Below are 18760 nucleotides of genomic sequence, written 5' to 3'. Positions count from 1 at the left end.
GGCGATCGGAAACAAAGAAGAAGGGAGCGAGTGAAGTTCGTCGAGGTTGAAGCCAGACAGGACGCGGATGATGGTGAATGATGTTTTGGCTTGAGCCGCAACCACGAGCTTGGGCCAGGTACCAGTACATGGCACCCACCCGAAACTGTGTGCGGGTCCAGGTCACTCTTAGCGTCGGACGACTTCCAAGGTTCTGCCTTGCTGATTGCCCAGATAGGAAACATCCAGAACCTCACCTCAACTTAGTTTTGATACTGTCGACAGCGCTACCGTTACTCAACCAACCTGCCTGAATCCTACACAGCAGGTACACACGTCTCCATGAGTTGAATTATCACCATATGTTCCCCCTCCCAACCCCGACATGCTTCTCCTTCCTTCCACTCCCTCCCTCCTCTCCGTCTCCCTCTCCCTCTGCCTCGCTTTCTCCCTCCTCGTCTCCGCAGGACATACCTCCAATTGGGCCGTCCTCGTCTCAACCTCTCGATTCTGGTTTAACTACCGCCACCTCGCCAATGTCCTCTCCCTCTACCGTACAGTCAAGAGACTCGGGATTCCCGATTCCCAGATCATCCTGATGCTACCAGATGACATGGCGTGTAACCCTCGAAACGCATTCCCAGGAACAGTCTATAACAACGCTGACCGCGCTCTGGATCTCTATGGTGATAACATAGAGGTAGACTACCGTGGCTACGAAGTGACTGTAGAAAGCTTTATTCGACTCTTAACGGACCGGCTGGATGATGACGTACCTCGAAGCAAGCGGCTGGGATCCGATGCAGGAAGCAACGTCCTTGTCTACATGACCGGACACGGCGGGGACCAGTTCCTGAAATTCCAGGACTCTGAGGAAATTGGCGCATGGGACCTGGCTGATGCCTTCGGACAGATGTGGGAGAAGAAACGATACCGGGAACTCCTTTTCATGATCGATACCTGCCAGGCTAATACCATGTACACCCACTTCTACTCTCCCAACATCATCGCCACCGGTTCCAGCGCCCTCTCCCAGTCCTCTTACTCCCACCATGCCGATAGTGACGTGGGCGTCGCTGTCATCGACCGCTGGACATACTACATCCTTGAGTTTCTGGAAACTCAAGTAACGAACCAGAACTCTAAGAGTACTCTTGGCGACCTCTTCGATTCTTACGATGAATCGAAGATCCATTCTCAGCCTGGGGTGCGATGGGATTTGTTCCCTGGTGGTGAACCCGAAGGCAGACAACGTATCGTTATGGATTTCTTCGGCAATGTGCAGAATGTCGATGTCGAGTGGGATCGGGGGAACACAACAATGGACGCTGGTTCACTGAAAGACGACCTCGTAGCCATTGCTAGGTTAGTTGAGGAATGGAGGCGAAAGGAGCCGCAGGTGCATGCACAGTCATCCCCGGAATCTGTTTCAAACAACATCAGCAATGAGGGAGTACGACAAAACAGCACCAGCCGTCCGAACCAGATATCTCCTGGTGCCATGAAAATGGATGATTCGAACAGCTGGAGTAATCGACTTGTGGGGCTATCTGTTTTAGCGAGTCTAGGGGCGGTATGGTTTGCTGGTTCATTGCTTGGGAAGCCATAACGCCGTTCAAAGTTCCTTTTTAACTTTTCTTTACGCTATGATCCATTTAGTTTCCATCATTTTCTTTGATAGTTTTGTTTTAGACATCTATACCTCCTTTTGTTCGTCCTATTTTCTCCCTCAAACATCTGACGGGAGGGCAAATCTGTGTATAAAATTATAAACTTTTATTATCAGAACTGAAGATTTATGACAACTTCTTCACACACACACATAAATACACATATATAAAAACCCTGTTTGAATCTATGCTTCTATATTACTTCAGCACACGCATCCCTTTCTTTCATATATAACTAACATTCCATTCCATCTTGTAGCTATTGGGGGAGGGAAGAAGATAAATGGAGACAGAGAGAGAAAGAAAAGAAAAAATGACGGAACAAACGAAGCAGATAATCATTCTCAGAAAACTCCCAACAATGGTCCGGTAACCCTTATGGTTACCCTCTACATCCTTCCAACGCTATATACAAGGCCTGTATATCCGGTTTCGTGACGGAAAAAAGAATAAATAGGAGAAAGGATGAAATGAGACCGTGAGACATACTCCAAAAAGCTAGTTGCAAAAAACGCGAAACAAGGGCTAAAAATGTGACATTCGTGGAAAGGTCGTGAAACGGAAGGTTGGGAGTTGTGCATAGAGATAAATTGGAAGGGGAGAGAGGAGAGGTATATTGTGCGATTTAGAAGCCGAGAAACATCATTAACACCATCGTGCTGGAAATTTCTGGCGAATATTATGAAGATGGATGAGTTTCCTCATGAACGGAAATGAGAGCCAAGGCGAGCAAAAAACGTAGGATAATGTAACAGGGTGAAAGAAAGAACTATGCGCCGATGTGGGCTGAAGGATAGGACATTAGGAGATGGAATGCCCAGAGATAGTCAGATCCCCCAATAAAGTTGTGCGAAGTTTGCGGCCGGATTAGCAAGGGATTGTAATGTCCGGCACAATGCATTGACATATCATGCATGTATTTATTATTAGCCAACAACGCTTCGGAAACTTAGCGCTTCAAGAAATCCGCCCAGATCTTCCTTCTGCACCTCTACAACACAATGCTCGAAACTGTCGATTCTCACCCGTGCATTCGTTTCGTGAACAACTTCTTGGAAAGCAATCCCAAAACGATTTCGCGCCATTTTTCGATTGTGTATGTTACTCTGCTCGTCAAATTCATCATCCGAGTCAGAGTCAGAGCTAGAGGATGAAGAATTATCACTTTCTTCCTCTTCTTCCGACCCATCATCCTCATCACCCTCATGCTCCGCTCTCTCAGCCGCCCGCTTAGCCCTCCTCTCCTCTCTTTCTGCCCTCCTTTTCTCCTGCGCTTCCTTCTTTTTCCGCTTCTCATCACGTTGCTGCGCGAGAGCCGTGAAATCCACCACTCCTCCCCCGCCACCTGTTCCAACAACCACGTAGACATTTCTATCCTCATCCAAGCCGGCTAGGACGAGTGGTGTCCCCACTACCCGTTTGCCGCCAACTTTCACAATGTCTTCCTTTTCTTGCTCCTGCACACGAACCGCCTCCCCCACCCATAGTGCGAGTTTAGTCAACGCGCCGGGATTAGTGAAAAGTTTCACATCCGGGCCGTCCTTAACTACTGCAATTCGAAATGCGCGTAAATGTCGGATTTGGTGTTTGGAAAGTAGAGAGGTGCCTGTGCGTAAAATTGCACGATGGAGGTGTTGGGCAAGAGGTAAGGAGCTGAGGAGATTTGTTGGGGATTCGGATGACGTTAAAGATATCGCATCATAGGCACTCCAGAACCGGGCAAGGATCTGGGAAGAGTCTGAGTCTGGATTAGAAACGATATTGGATACATTCTCGTCTTGTTTACGTGCAAACTTTTGAAAGTGATGGCCATCACTATCTGATGATGTGGGATCTATTTTGCCGACTTCGAGGATAGCGCCAATGATCACACCAACATCGGTGGCGGACAGGCATGCCTTCCAGCCCCAACTGCGTACAAAGCCCCAACCAGCATAAGTGCCAAATTGAGCTCCCGAAGATGCAGGTGGTACCAGTCCTTCCAGCCCATACATTGGCGCATACTTGAGTAGCTTTTGCCGCAGTCCACGTTTGACTTCCATATCCATATGAGTATAATTTTGATGACACTGACTAAGGCTCACGCCCATCTTAGCGAGAAGTTTGTGTAGACGCTTTCGCCCATTTTCGCTCCAGACATGAAGTCTAGTGGCCAGGTATGGACTGTGCAGCATGCTTTCATACAAAGACCAATGGCGTACAAGCAGGAATCGTGGTTCAGGTGAAAGTAGTATCGAAGTATCGGTGGGTGAGCGGCCAGTGGTCGGTATAACGCCACTGACTTCGCTTCGTAAAGCATCGCGGCCAGTCTCGGAGAGTTCGGGAGGATTCAAGCGACGAACCTCGTCGCGAAGAACCTGCCTAATGCGCTCACCTCGCTCACCTCCCCACCCAGCTAAGCCTCCAGACTCAGAGGCATTGGATATCCCTACACCCGCCATAGTTCGCCCTGAGAGCTCTAAACTGGATACGCCGACAATTGCAAGCCACAAAAGGTCATTATCTTCCCGGCCAAGTTCTGATGCAAGCGAGTATAATATAGACGATATAGGTTCAGAATATGAAGTGCCAAGGGAGTAGTACGCTCGTAAAACACCTTCGTGTTTTCGTTTTAGACGCACTAACCGACGCCGTAGAGTACGGGCCGATGGTTGTTTGGGTGCGGCTGGGGATTCGGAGTTTGATGAAGGCGATGGAGAGCGAGATGACTGCGAGGAATCTCGCGGTTGACGTTGATAACGGCTTGGTGACGTTATAAAAGATCCCTATAATATACCAATTAGTCCAGGCTTGAGACCGTTTATGATATCAAATGATACGAACAGAGTTACTTCTGCGTCTCTGTCGGGGTGGTCCCTCGTCATCAGAGCGCTCATCGTCGTCATCGCGACCTGACCATGACTTTCGTTTCTTCGAGTGAGAGCCAGAGTCTTCATCTGTGTCCGATGCGCTGTTAGAATCGTCACTTTCCTCATCACCCTCATCCAACTCCGGCATTTCTAGAAGTGCGAAGTAAGCTTCCCTTTCCGCTGTTAATTCTTCGTCGATGTCGCCATCATCAAAAACGATTATTCCTCCTTCATTAGATTTATAAGATGGCGTGATACATCCTTTATTTAAACCAACAGCATTCCGTCTTGGATGTGAATCTTGTTCCTCCAGCGCAGCGCAACCGGGATATCCTCCAAAGACATTCCCCAAATTCCAGGGTCTTCTTGCATCAATGACCCAAATTTCGACTCCACCCATGCTCCCCGTCTCATCCACATCGAGGCTTAATATATCACTTAGATCCACTAGGCCTCCCACGCCCATGCAGACGACCACTCCACCGCTTCCGCCATGCGAGGTTCGCATGGGACGAACCAGCTCTTCTCCAGCACGGGACAAATCCGCATATCCGCTAATTGGTTGTATTTTATGAGGGATATAATCTCGTTTAAGTAATGTCGTCAAGATTCGACAAGCACACAGTGCATCTGGCTCGAGGGCAGCAAGTATGAGTACAGGCGGCGAGAGGGGATGGTGGGATCGTAGGAGCTTAAGGTAAAGCTGGGAAATAAGATTCCGAGGCAGATACATCACAGGAAAAAGAAGCAGGCACGAGAAATGAATGGTACATCGAATTGGTTGAGCTGAATGTCACTATTGTCATGTCGATGTTTGTGGGATGTTGGCAGTGGTGGTGGAGGAGGAAACGCGGTATTGTATGATCTGAGTTCACGCGTCGAACTAAAAGTCCTCCTAGTATCTGGTAACTAAAACCGGATACAAGATTACGGAACGATTCAAACTTACCAAGTCCCAACCCGGTGATGGTCATGTGACTTTGAATTGATAGCAAAATGCGAAATCGCATGCGCAAGCTGCTGAACGGAAATAAACATCACTAATCCGATGATGTATGTTTCAATGGGCATTGGAATTATTAATTGGTACTCGACAGTCACACCACCTCATACTGGATTTCCTCCATTCGGGGCGAGGAATTTATCGCCATTCGAGAGAGGCGGAAGATCTTCTATCTGAGCTCCGCTTCCCCGGCTCTCATGTCTTCGTCCTGGGCAGGATCCACACTTAACATTATGAAATTTCAATAATATGACAGGATAGAAGAAATCTGAGTAGGCGAAGTCTCGCGGCACGGAGACATCAAAAACCCTATGAGTACTGGTTGCTGTGCATGGGAAGATGGCACGAGGTCAGCATCGGCCGGCAAGTTGAAGATCACGGAGAGCGGACATCGACCTTAGTTTATTTTGATTTTGCTCTAACTTCTATTCGGAAATGCGGAGACGGGCGCAGAAGAAGGAAAGCCGTGGACGGCCCAGAGATTATTGAGCAGGAAGCCTATTGTGGAGTTGAAAACTAGCGACAAGTCATCGTTTTTCCAGCGCATCCAAACATAGGCTGCAGGCTGCAAATTTTACTTTCTCATTGGCGACATTGTTGTATGCAGCTAACATGCAAGGCCCAAGCATAATCAGACTGTGTGAAATCAATTCTTCCATCCTTTGAAGGCAGACTGGAAGGAAATATTCTGCCTGCCAAAAGCACCTCCCTGGTGGTTATCCTCGTTTTAGGCTCCACTGAACTATAAATGGTATTCTCTCCCTGTGATAAGCCGCTCAAAGAAATCTCGCTGTAACTACCAGTACTTCCAACGACAGACAATTCCACATACACCCTCAGAAGGATAGAGCGCCAGAGAAAGCAGGTTGGAGCCAAAATGGATAACCCAGAAGCGCCACCTGGAATTGAAAGTAAAGCAGAGGAAGAAATCTCTCGCCATCGCAAACTTGTTGAAAGAATAGCCCAATTTGACGAACCGCCAGAAAACTTGGATTTCACAATATCTGGTAAAGACTGCGAATATAAAGTCCATTCTAGCGTTATTTGCTCCCGGTCACGATTTTTCGATAGAGCCGTGAAGGGGAGATTTGTGGTAGGCAATGATTTTTTTTCAACTCCAATTCAGCCCCTATTCTTCACCCGCATCCTGTTTTCAGCTATGGGTAACTTCATAAATCGAACAGACTAGCTAACTTTCTCTTAGGAATCGACTTCAAAAAGAATCCATCTGCCAGAGGAAGATGCTGATACTCTCGAATTATTAATTTCCATCCTATATGGTTTCGAGTCTTCATACTCTGCAGAGCTCTGGCCAGAAGCTCATGCGGATATAAAGATCTTGCTAGACGGTATCGACCAGTCAACTCAGCGCATTATACCCCCCGAAGCGTCAACGTTAGCTATTGAAGGCGCTTTGGACACCCCCAAGAAAAACACGGGCCTCCGATTGCTCCGTTTATACGCTCTCGTTGACAGATTCGACATATTTTGGCTGCAAGAGTGGGCAAAAGAAATGGTCCTTTTATGGGTCAAAACCAACCCCCGCAGCGACAGTTTTGTGGAGGTGATCCGAGCGGTTTACCGATGTGAGACTGGAAATTACTCCGAATTTGTTGACGAAATTTTCGCACTCGTCTTGGACAATGTGGATATACTGATTGAGAACGACGAATTTTACGAAGTGGTGGCAGAGAACGGGGAGCTCGGAGCAGAGTTGCTTCGACATGTCCTATCGACGAACAAAATCGTCCATTCAGCATTGGACATGAACAGCTCCTTAACGGAGCTACAGAGTATTGGGGGTGAGAAGTTAGTCTATGAAACGGCTAAATTGCAGCTAAAAATTCACCATAGTTTGGCCGAGTTTCCAGGTCTAGCTCGGGGGTCAACTTAGGATCTAGGATAGTGGTAAGAATCCTGTGACTTTATCATAATCTCTCAGAACCCTCAAGCCTAAAGGAGTGAAAATACTTGATCCCCTCAACTGGAACATTCGATCAACGATGGTGGTATCTGAATCACACTGATTCCTCCGCGTGAAGGGAGACTGAAGCATGTTATATATAAAAATACCCTTGCCAAATAATCTGAAGACTATATTAGCTTCCTATTTCACATTCAGGCTGGGATATCCGATGCGCCCTTGATGTCGCTTCCATCTCACAAGTACTTACAAATCCGTAAAACCCTGCTTCATATTTATATCAAACAGTCCAGGTAGACAGCTTCTTGAGTTCACGGAACATTTTCGTCGCCCAAGAAGTACCCAACGCATGCAAGTATATACCCTTAAAATGGATCAACTATAAATTCCAAACAACTCCGTCCCGCTTCTATTTTTGTTCAGACCACGAGACCCTTAAAAAACCAATTAAATACAACATAACCTTCACATCCTCATAATAATTAACTAGTTTTCCATCTTTACTTTAACTTCCAGGGCCTTCGGCTCCAACCTCATCACATAATACTCCACATCCCACTTCCCCATCACATAGTGGCCGTGCTCGATGTCGACAAACCCATGTCGAAGATACACGGGGTGTGCCATCGTGGAAGCCTCCAGCCATACTGGCACCATCAGGTGGTTAGCAAGATCGCAGCCCCATTTGATGAGCTGGCTTGCGATTCCTTGGCCCCGGTATTCGGGGAGGACGAAGAGGGCGTCGAGCTCTGAGAATCATGTTAAACCATGCCAACAGTAATTGATTTATGTGGCTACACATTAGGCAGGTGCTCAGAATAGCTCAGCCAGGATGGATATACTTGTGCAAGGCATGTAGGTTTCCCCAAGGAAACAGGCCATGATCCCGTGCTGGAGGGGTGGAAGGAGTATATATAGATACAAACATTCAAATATGCAAAGGGACTATAAAAAGAAAAAGAAAAAACCAAAAAGCTAGAGAACAAAAGAAACCCACCAATATGCCCCTCCCTCAAAAGCCTCAGCTTCCGATCCACAATATCTCTAAACATCACATCTAAAATCCTCTTATCCTCCACATCCTCGAGCCATATCATGTCTTCCATCTTCAGTTCAGGTCGCGCCAGGGGAACATAAGCGGGTTTCAACTTGTAATTGACCACGCCAACAATTTTACGACCGTTGTTCGTATCGATCGCCTTGAGCCAGATGGAGTTACTTTGAGTCGCGAACTGCTTCAGGCTCCTCTCCTTGAAGATCTGCTGGTTGCGCGGGGTATCCTCGCCATGTATTAGCTGCTGGAAGGGTTCTTGTTGAAACGCTCGGAAATGGCCTTGGATTATTTCGCTCCAGTCTGAGGCTTCTATTTTCGTGATGATTATATGAGCCATGATTGCGGTGTCGAAATGAGTGTTTTGGTCTCCTGTTATTATTTCCTTAATTTCTAGAGATGGTATCCAACTGTGGGCGCTCCGGTTGACTAGTCTGTATGTTTGCTATTTATTAATCAATGTCATGATGACTAGGGAGTAGAAATTCAACCCTTAGTTCCATCCAATGAATGCTCGCATTTTCCCATACAAATTTCAAGATATTTGACAGACATATCTCAACCATGAATTGTTATAATAGATTTATATATAGTAATCTAAAACCTTTGAAGAAGTTTGCTTTTCTAGAAAGCTATATTATGATGTGTATTACATGTGTAAAAATCAAAGAATTTCTCATAGTAAATTTATATGGGATATATTCATTGTTAAAACTAACCAGTAACTACATGGTATCCTAAAATATATATAATTTTTAATAAAAAATAATAGACGGATATATTGATGACAATACTGTAATCTGAATGGATATCTCTTGCAATTTGTATACATAATTTAAGAGTAAAAGTGCCAAATAATACAGACTGTCGCTCAACAATATACTTCTAATTTTAAATTCTAAATAACTATCTTATTTATCAATGTATATGTCTAAATCAGTAAATTACGTATAATATAATATTTTCATATTCTGGGTGTTGAGATATCGATAGATGATCATTCTCGATTTTATCTGGAAAAAGCTAAGTGAGCCACGTTTTCACTCCATCAGACCGACCACACACCACACTCCAACACTGACATTGAGTTGAATTACTACTGCATGCTCACCACCACACACAGAGTCGGGATTAGGGTTACCAAAGATTAGATGGTCGATTTCAGCAGATGTTAGTTGTCATTCAATGCGACTCCATGTTCCGTAAATCTGTCAATGCACATAGATATAGAATGAAACTCTGCTTTTCTGTTGTCATTTCTTCCAATTGATGTCTTTTTTTTTTTGTTTTTCATTTTCTGATTGCCACATCAGATGCATGGGATGTTTAAGCAATAGTTTTGTTTGTTGCTTTAACCTATCGCTCTAGAACATGGATTGGCATTGATACACGCAGCTCAGAGCGACTTCATTCGCGCCGCTGTGTTTGATGCTCAATACATATACCCCTTGAGAAATTCATGAAGTGGGGTAGATGGAGCAGGAAGCTTATATGAGAAAGCTCAGAAAAACTGTCAATGTGGCATCTCATATATGTCATTGCATATTAGGAACTCAATAAGCTACTGCACATCTTCCTGCCAGCCGAAGTCCGTCTTAACTCTGATCCCCGAAGATTGATTTTGGCTCTCAGAGTCAACATCACTCGTCCCATTTCGTCTAAAATCATCCATCTCGAACTGCGCGGACACTGTCGTTAGCGCAGTCTCATCTTCTGTGGGTCGCAAGCGCATCCGACCATTTCCCGATTCCGGCTTTTCCCCTACGGCTCCTTTCATCCTCTGAAAGCCATTCTTCTGCTTTTTAGTGCCGTCCACGGTGGTACTTTGTTGCGTTCGCACCAACCCAGGTGAAATCCCTGGGCCAGAACTAAAGCTCTTCCCAAATTCCGTTCCAAATAGAACACGTGATACTTTTTGAAGAAGAGGCCGTAGTGTTGGCAGACAGGCGCAAACAATGCCAATGCATGGCTCGACGAAGGACCAGAGGAAAATGTTAACGAGGATAAATGTGACATCCTTGGCTCTCGCGAGCTCGCCCATAAATTTGATCCGAATAATACTTACGACACAGACACTATAAGCAGCCAAACATTTGGTTGTTAGCTATGAGCTTCTGGTGAAAATAAAGGTATTAAGGAAGGAGCCGTATTACGCACAATGTGCCTAACAAAAATAAACTGGACACTAAAATTTTTTTGGAGGTGGGCATCTGAAGTTTCCAGACAAGCGGAATGGGGACAAGAAGTATCAATACATCTGTCGCAACATTGGCTGCTGCATTTCCGAGATAAAAAATGTGAGGTTGGAAGCGACAACTTCCAGATTTCGCATCCTGGACCTGGGTCCAGTAATAGGATATCGGTTGACAAGCAATTATCAGAGTGATGGTGCATGCAATGTAATAGCCACCCGAGAGAAAAAAACAGACCCACATCGACCAGTTCATCCCGAAAATACGGCGATAAAATAGCAGGATTGAAAATTTTATTAGTGGAACGTTTAAGATATACATGAACATGTATATGTAGTGTAACTTCATAACTCACAACTGTTAGTGATTCTAAACACACACACACACACACACACACACACACACACACATATATATATATATATATAGTAATTCTTGTCCTTACCTTTATTAATACCATCACATCAGACAGAGGTACAATCCAGACATGTTTCCCAAGGCCGTATTGGCCCCCTATAAACAGCCACTTTTAGTCCGAATGGGTATTGAGAGGAAGCTTCGAACATCCAAGGTTGTCCTCACCTGATATCGCAAGGGCGAAACTGCACGTTACAGATGCCTGATAACTGACGGTCAGAGGCATATAAAATCCCGTCGGTTGCTGGACAACTTACGAGTGAAACCAATATCAGCCAGTCATCGGCTTTGACCGTGAAGTTCTGCACCTTGACTCTTGTAAAGAAACGTAAAGCCACGGAAATTACAGCAAGGCCATATACCGTGGCGACGGAGGCATTGAATTCGCGATTGCGATTTTCCGTGAGGTCCGTTCCAGGAGGAGCACCACCAAGAACGCTGCTCATTCTCGCGACCTAAAGTTAGGAGACTAAAGAGTCATAGAGAGAGCCGAATTTATCAAAGACTGATAAAAGAAAAGAAAGAAAGAGAAAAAGGAAGAAAGAAAAAGGGACGAACACTCCTCTTATCGACGCATGGTAGGCTGTCAATGAAGACGGAGATTGTGCACACCCAGCATTGGGCGTGCAGCAGTGGTTCATGTTTTAAGAAATGGCGATGGACGAAACGCTCGTCTTGCATCCAACTTGGCAATAATACGGAGGAAATGCCGCTAAGAACAAGAGAGAGAGAACGCGATCTCAAGCCTTTGGGCTCGCCGATTGAGCTCGCCATTGGTGGCACCAGCGACCTTCTCCAGACTACGTCCAACCGGCGTCAGATAGCGTGTTGCCAGGATCATGGGTTTCATCAGCAGACGGAGAGAATGGGCGGTTGTTCTCAAGACGGAAAGACAAACCCGCTGATCGGAGTAAAATTCCCCGCTCCAGGCCAAAAGGCTGTGACGGACGGTGGACCATAAGTAATCTACAATTGTGATCAATTAGCGCAATCGAGGTGTTTCTCTTGACGGATGGTATCCCGGTCTTGACGCCTTCTCGAAGTCTGCAGGGCAAAGGATCAAGTGGACTTACTTTCAAGGGTTTCCTATCAGATACCCCACATAAAAATTCTTTGGGCGAACAGGACCCTGAGTTGAAGGATGGTTTCCCAGGCACAACTATTGTCTTCGCGCTTTTGGTTTTCAAACAAGCCAACACGAAAAATTCCGACGTTGTCATGGAGGCGGAAGCACACGACCTCCAGGAGCACCACCACCAATCTCTTGCTTTATTTCTGTCTCTTTCACTCTGTAATATAATATGTAGCAAGGTCCTTCCATCTCAAGCTTAGGCATTGAGATAGGGTTTCCTTAGTCGACGCCACTCACCATTCGGAGTCTCACGAACTGGAGTGCTTTCGCGCATTGATCTCCATCATAGTCCAGCCCTCCACGCACGCAAATGGCACAGCTGGCTGAGCCGGACTTCCGCATTCGGTATATCCAGTCAGAGAAATGGTTGAGAATGATGGTTAGCATGTGGAAACCACGTTGTCATCGCGGGCACGCGAGGATCACATTCGTGAAGTGGAGGAATCTCTCGGCAAGATTCACAGAACCGCAAGTCCGATACGGTGCAGCGCCGGCCATGGCATCCATGCCTAGATGGGCAGGCGATACCGCCGAGCTCTGCACTGGACACTGTGGACATGGACAGCGAATTTCAGCTCGCTTAACGGCGAGTTGGCACCTCTCCTCAGCGGCCAAGTAAGCACCAGAACTCGTCTTATTCACATCCCATCACCTTGGATGCTAACCTGTGGCGTTCAACAGGAACTTGGAATTGTTTTCAGGGGTTTTCTGGAGACTTCGTTCTTCCTCCTAGTGTCCTGATTCACGTGGCGCTTGTAATCAGAGTCCTGCTGGTTAGACCCTATGGTGTGGGGTTGGGCTACTCAGAAGAAACTCTGAGCTGTTACCTCGTAAAGAGAGGGAAGAGAAAGTGTGTTGAAACAAACAGGCAAATATATCTTAAAGATGGTTCTCCACCTGAAGGATTTATTATCCTTGTGTGGTGGTTAAATTCATAAAATTGGGTGTTTTAAAGGGTTTGGAAACCAAAACTTAAAAATTTAGATTACACGCTAACCGGGGCCTTTTACACCATCAGCACCTTCTCCCTTTTACAACATCATGGCTGGGCTGAACGAGAGCCACAACCCCTAAATCTGAGAGGCTGGCTTCATTGTCCCAGGATGGACTCCATCGTCGTCAACTCATCCTGAATGAGATTGTTCGGCCCTCACCTGGCCACGCTAATCTCTGCCACTGTACTCCGTAATATACGAGAAGATTCTTTGATCCAGTGCTCATACCATGGCAAATCTGAGAATACGGGCCAGGTCTGCAATGCTCCCACCCAAGTATATTGCGCCATTTCCTCCTCACCATTCTAACCACCATGGTATCAGCGCATTCCTTCAGTAAGTGATGGACAGTCTGCTATTATCCCGGAATTACTTCACCCGCATCGCATACCATGCGCAGACTTTCAAATGCGGTGAACTTTGAATGCACCCCTCATTAAATCTCAGTGCTCCTTCGAGAAACAATCGATGTTCGGATGGCAGGTGTTGGCAGCGTGAACGCACGATTACATGCTATTCCAGTGTCGATGGATGTGGCACTCCCTCTCTGGATAGTGACGCCCAAGCCACCTAATAGGGCTCTGGTAAAGCTGCCTAGGAATGCTTGATCATGGTCTCGAGCCTAATCAGGAAAATCAAAAAGATTGCGAATGAAGCAACGTGCGAAACCTTCGCAAGAAACAATGGCTTCATCTGACTAATTAGGTAAGGTGATTTTGTTGGAAGTCTGAGTGGCTGTATTGAGTGCTATCTTCTGGGGGTTATATCCACTTGTGTGTGGTGCTAGTCTGTAGTAGGAAGCTGAGGATCCCACAGATTATTACAGAGTGCTTTGGAAGCAGGTTGCAAAAAAGCCCTTCTATATTCAATGTCATCTGCACCTAGGCCTGGGTCGTTCTGTATTACCCTTAGCCGCTACCCCTTGTCCAACGAACGAAGGCAGTGTTCGGCAAGAACGGAAGCGGGGTGGGCCATCATTTGAAGACCTTGTTTACCCTGAAGCCATGGGATGTTAGCGGGCGATGGAAAGTCCATGGCTGTCCGGTTTTCCGGCCCCGCCCATTCCATTCCACATGCCGTTTTCAATCCGTATCAAGACATGCCCCAGGCTTTCCCACAAGTCTCAACTGCCTTGCTGAGAAGGTGGCGCTGGTCAGTTGGCATGTACTGCGTAGGTCAAACGATAACGCTGTGGGCTGATATGCATCGATCGAATGCCCTCCGCAGCGGAGAAGCCTGTCTGGGAACTTAACCTCGCCTCTGGTGACAGTGATTGTAGATATATCTGATTGCGATGCCATTCAGAAAACCTGATTCCACGACCTTACGAGGATAAATTCAGAACATCTGGTATCAAGCAATTATCATTTTAATCTTGAGGGGAGAGGTTACTGTTCGCAACTACGCCTGAAGTCGGGAGTGGCTCGTCAGGTCAAGCTCATCGCAAGCTTCATGCTTCGCCTACTGTGACAATCAAGTCTCTTGAAAAAGGAACCTGTATGTTGACATTTTCCGTCCCCCACAGAGTGAGTTTTAGTCGTTTCACCCATATCTCCCTGAAGCAGGAAGCTACTTAGGCGCTAATTAACATCATCCACATTAGCAGGACCAGAATGTCGCCTTACATAACTGTCGAACGATAGATGCGGTCCTCACGTCAGTTACCGAGGCTCATTGCTAATACCGGCGGGGTGGTGTCTGTGCCTCCCTTACGAGAGCAGAGGATTCGGTGATAGCTTCCACATAGTCATATCCAGGGAGGATATCCTTGCTGAGTTAGGTGTGTGCAGAGAGCGCCAGAATCCGACTGGGTGAGAGTCAATAGTATCTCCCTCAAAGTATCAATATCGTTCGGTAATAGGGTAACAGAGCATCAGTTGTCAACTGCGGCCGCATGTCCACGGACAGCTATCCAGCTTTTGACGCGCTGCAGGCATTGGAGCCGGTCAAAACACAGCCAATGCAAGTCATATATGTTGTGTTGAGTTTCCGGAGGATGCGATGTTTGTGGTCTGAGAGACCTAGTGATAGGCGGAATTTCCGCGACAGAGCTGGACGTGAAATAACTCTTCTGGGGACTTTCTTCAGAAAGGGAAGTTTCCCACAAGGTCCAACGAAAGCATGGATGGACCGCATTTCGGGGTGGATTCAAACGTTCCCGATTGACACCACGATACCAGGCATTCCGACGAGCTAGAGTACTAATACACCCGACCTTGGTAGGCGAAAGTACAATGATCTCCCACAACTTCACAATAATTTTGAATGGTAATAATGTAGGGCCATAAGGGCTCCGGGTAGGGCTGTCATTTCCGCCCAGCTGCCATTCCTTTGAACAAGTTCACTCCAGAATTTGACAAAGCACTCACTACATCATCACATCATAGTTCCCCGCAAGCCCACTGGCTCTAGTAACGGCGATTCGAGCCGGCGACTGTAGGCAACGCTTAAGTATATGATGAAGAAGAGGGAGATACCGAGCTGGTTCCTGGGCGTCAAGATGTCCGTCCTGCTGTAACTGGTCCTCGACTTGGTCAGTTCGTACTTGTGGTTCATGTCAACGGCAGAGATGTGAATTGCCGGCTTCGGGAAGAGCGCTACAGCTCAAGTTATCGAATCGCGAATCTCGCGGGGTAAGCCTTTGACAAAAGTGGATTGGGGATTATTCCAGGAAAACTCCAGACTCGATCCTTGGAATTTCTCAGCCTTGCTACGTATCTATCGGAGACGAGGGACCATAGACGAGATTGGATGAGTAAAGATTCGGGGTTCTACCGCAGAGAGTCGTTGTGTGTGGGTTATTCGGGATATGCGGACACATGGATTCTGCCGTACGGGGGGGGGGGGGCTCTCAAGGAACGTTTCACCCAATAACGCCGCCAAATAACCCCACGACAAGGCGATCCTGCGGGGCAGATTAGGGCTGTGCCAGCACCAATTGGGCAAGGCACAGCAGGTTCTTCCGTTAGTGCCGCGCCTATATGCAGGACATGCAAGTACCTGATATCAAACCAGAGTCTGCCTCACTGTTTCAGGGGGGATTTGCCGCTCCAAAACAAAACACAAAGAAAATGTATAGTTATAAAGGACGCATTTTACTGCTTTCTATAGTTTCTTTATTCTTCGGCAATGGGTTACTTTTACTCTTATTCTGTAGTTAACCACAATACATCCTTCAGTCTGGCCGTGCGTCGTTTCATGGACGCAATTACATGCGTTTGAAATCCCGCGCAACGATTTAATAGCTCGTTATATTTCCTTCCAACTCTTGCACACGCATCACTCTCCGACTTTCAAGGGAACCAACTTGCAAGACATCAACAGAAAGAATAAAAGAAATGGCCGGTTTCATGCGCTCCTTGAGGAACGGGCTGATGAGGAACGGGCTGAAGCAGGACGCGAAGGAGAGGGGCAAGGCAATAGACTGGGCGACTTATCCAGACGAGCCACCAGCCTATACCCCCACAGCAGAGACTCAGGAAACCATTGCTGATTCCTCACCCTACGCCTTTTTGAGTGATTTCGATACCATCCTTCTCGTCGACGACAGCGGAAGCATGAGTGGCTCAAGATGGGCCGAGACCAGAGAAGCACTTTCAGCTATAGCCCCAATCTGCGCCGAGTATGACGAAGATGGCTTTGATATATACTTCTTAAACCACAAAAATTGGAGCAATCCAACCGGAGCGTATGCGAACATCACAACATCAGAGGCTGTTGGACATATCTTTTGTCGGGTTACGCCGAGCGGACGAACCCCGACCGGAGGCCGACTGCACGATATTCTCAATCCGTACGTGGATGAAGTCCGATACAGGTCGGCAGGGGGTTCTAGGGGTGTGAGCAAGCCACCTGTTAAACCGATTAACGTCATCGTGATCACGGACGGCATCCCAACTGATGATGTGGAACCGGTGTTGATCAGTGTAGCAAGGCGACTGGACGAATGCAATGCGAAGCCGTGGCAGGTGGGAATTCAATTTGTACAAGTTGGCAACGATCGATCTGCTGCAAGGTGGTTGGAGAGTCTTGATGATACCCTGCACAAAAACAACCATGTACGGGACATAGTTGATACAGCGCCATGGAGCGGTGCAGTGCTGTCATCTAACACCATTTTGAAGATCATGCTCGGGGGGGTGGACAGGAGATACGACCGACAAACTGTTTCCAGAGTGGGACGCAGATAGTGTTTTCTTCTTTCCTTGTTTTCAACTCAACCCCTTTTGTTCCTATTCCAGGTTGTCTTGATAGGCTTATCTTTTTCCTTCAATTCTATTACAGGTACCATACTGTGTTGTTTATTTGAAGTTATTTTATTGTGGTCGAGATAGGCCCTAGCTGCCAAAGTGTATTCAATCAGCCAACTGTGAGCCTTGTCTTCCTTTAAATCCAGGTTTGGGAAAAGGCCAAATGAGCAGTGCATTGTAGTTCGTAATCGATGCACCAGGAATTGGGGATATAATAGCAGGAGTAACCTGATATCAAGAACAGAATCAAAATTAATCAAATTGATAAATAACTTCGACGAATCATACATGTAGAAAATGGAAATGTTCCATGTCTCCATGCAGTGATATGCAGCAGGGAGCACAGTTGCAGTTGCTCAGACCCCTTGTTGGGCTGACAGGCTGGTTGTAGAGAAACGTTCTGCCTCTTAGTAGTCCCTGTGAGGCTCCGTCCACGCCGGATATATCCCAGATACACCATAAAGCCGGTCAGCAAAAAAAACCTTTTGGCTTGCAGAGGGCAAGGGTACGGTATATTGAAGTTTTCGTGCCTGTCAAGGGACGGCGGAATTCTCCATCCCTGGGTGATAATAATATCGTCGTGGGATCGCCGGCGCAAGATTTTTGTACGAGCACTTAAATATATAGTATCTCAGTCCAACAGGGAAGATAGTATGAAGAATCTACTCATGATTGATGACGTTCCACCTATCCACTATCCACACAACTTTGTACGATCAAGGCTTTTTCGCGCGGGTATCTGAAGCTGAGAAGCCAAATAATGGTTCATTTCGCTCACTTCTTGAGCCGGGAGGCAGGGAAGTTGGGAAAATCGAGAACAAGTGATGGTTGCCATTCTTTGACTATTCGGGAATTAAATAGTTTGTCCAGAGGGCACTGCGAAAAGTCGTCTCACGCTAAGAATTTACCCCGAAATATCCTTACTAGTGTATTGAATCTCTAGGCTACACTACCTGGGATTTAGGCAGTGAGCTAGTGGGCAAGTTAGGGGCATTGGCCTCTATAAGCCCCCTGGGACTCCCTCTCCTTTTCATTAAGAGATGGAACAGCAATACTTATTTCCGGTATCAGCATGTCAGCTTAATTCTTAGCACAAGTCAAAACACTTTCAAAGAAGGGAAGGGTATAGCTAGTCATCCCAAACGGGAGACTTCATAATTGAGCAGCTTATCCGCGACACGCCACAAAGGGCAAAAATTCAAAACTTCAATCGGAACTCCCCATCATCGACAGGTACTCGCGGTCCCACCCACTATAGGATATAGTGGCACCGCTGTGCAAAAATATCACCGCTGTAC

General features: G+C 46.7%; 8 protein-coding genes across 8 annotated transcripts; 4 read left to right on the top strand and 4 right to left on the bottom strand.

Annotated features, from left to right (window-relative positions):
• Positions 1-364: 364 nt before the first annotated feature.
• Positions 365-1588, top strand: HCBG_01371 (GPI-anchor transamidase; the record flags this gene model as incomplete). Its single annotated transcript, XM_045428421.1, has 1 exon — positions 365-1588. The coding sequence occupies one exon, from the start codon at positions 365-367 to the stop codon at positions 1586-1588; it is 1224 nt and encodes a 407-aa protein (XP_045290207.1).
• Positions 1589-2575: 987 nt separating this feature from the next.
• HCBG_01370 (DNA replication initiation factor Cdc45) lies at positions 2576-5231 on the bottom strand (the record flags this gene model as incomplete). Its single annotated transcript, XM_045428420.1, has 2 exons — positions 2576-4414; positions 4473-5231. 2 exons carry the CDS (start codon positions 5229-5231, stop codon positions 2576-2578), a joined length of 2598 nt encoding a protein of 865 aa, XP_045290206.1.
• A 1147-nt stretch (positions 5232-6378) lies between these two features.
• On the top strand, positions 6379-7395 carry HCBG_01369 (uncharacterized protein; the record flags this gene model as incomplete). Its single annotated transcript, XM_045428419.1, has 3 exons — positions 6379-6594; positions 6706-7310; positions 7356-7395. The coding sequence occupies 3 exons, from the start codon at positions 6379-6381 to the stop codon at positions 7393-7395; spliced, it is 861 nt and encodes a 286-aa protein (XP_045290205.1).
• A 516-nt stretch (positions 7396-7911) lies between these two features.
• On the bottom strand, positions 7912-8816 carry HCBG_01368 (uncharacterized protein; the record flags this gene model as incomplete). The annotated part of the gene is made up of 2 exons (XM_045428418.1): positions 7912-8174; positions 8423-8816. The coding sequence occupies 2 exons, from the start codon at positions 8814-8816 to the stop codon at positions 7912-7914; spliced, it is 657 nt and encodes a 218-aa protein (XP_045290204.1).
• A 1221-nt stretch (positions 8817-10037) lies between these two features.
• Positions 10038-12305, bottom strand: HCBG_01367 (uncharacterized protein; the record flags this gene model as incomplete). Its single annotated transcript, XM_045428417.1, has 5 exons — positions 10038-10551; positions 10732-10751; positions 11114-11194; positions 11644-11770; positions 11890-12305. The coding sequence occupies 5 exons, from the start codon at positions 12303-12305 to the stop codon at positions 10038-10040; spliced, it is 1158 nt and encodes a 385-aa protein (XP_045290203.1).
• A 222-nt stretch (positions 12306-12527) lies between these two features.
• Positions 12528-13350, top strand: HCBG_01366 (uncharacterized protein; the record flags this gene model as incomplete). The annotated part of the gene is made up of 3 exons (XM_045428416.1): positions 12528-12807; positions 12899-13067; positions 13236-13350. 3 exons carry the CDS (start codon positions 12528-12530, stop codon positions 13348-13350), a joined length of 564 nt encoding a protein of 187 aa, XP_045290202.1.
• Positions 13351-15085: 1735 nt separating this feature from the next.
• Positions 15086-15768, bottom strand: HCBG_01365 (uncharacterized protein; the record flags this gene model as incomplete). The annotated part of the gene is made up of 2 exons (XM_045428415.1): positions 15086-15532; positions 15616-15768. The coding sequence occupies 2 exons, from the start codon at positions 15766-15768 to the stop codon at positions 15086-15088; spliced, it is 600 nt and encodes a 199-aa protein (XP_045290201.1).
• A 534-nt stretch (positions 15769-16302) lies between these two features.
• On the top strand, positions 16303-18081 carry HCBG_01364 (uncharacterized protein; the record flags this gene model as incomplete). The annotated part of the gene is made up of 2 exons (XM_045428414.1): positions 16303-17387; positions 17854-18081. The coding sequence occupies 2 exons, from the start codon at positions 16551-16553 to the stop codon at positions 18079-18081; spliced, it is 1065 nt and encodes a 354-aa protein (XP_045290200.1).
• Between the last annotated feature and the right edge of the window lie 679 nt (positions 18082-18760).

This window comes from Histoplasma capsulatum, assembly GCF_000150115.1.
Source record: "Histoplasma capsulatum G186AR genomic scaffold supercont2.2, whole genome shotgun sequence".
Classification (NCBI taxonomy): Eukaryota; Fungi; Ascomycota; class Eurotiomycetes; order Onygenales; family Ajellomycetaceae; genus Histoplasma; species Histoplasma capsulatum.
The sequence above is the reverse complement of the archived record's forward strand: the minus strand, read 5'-3'. Positions and strand labels throughout refer to the sequence as shown.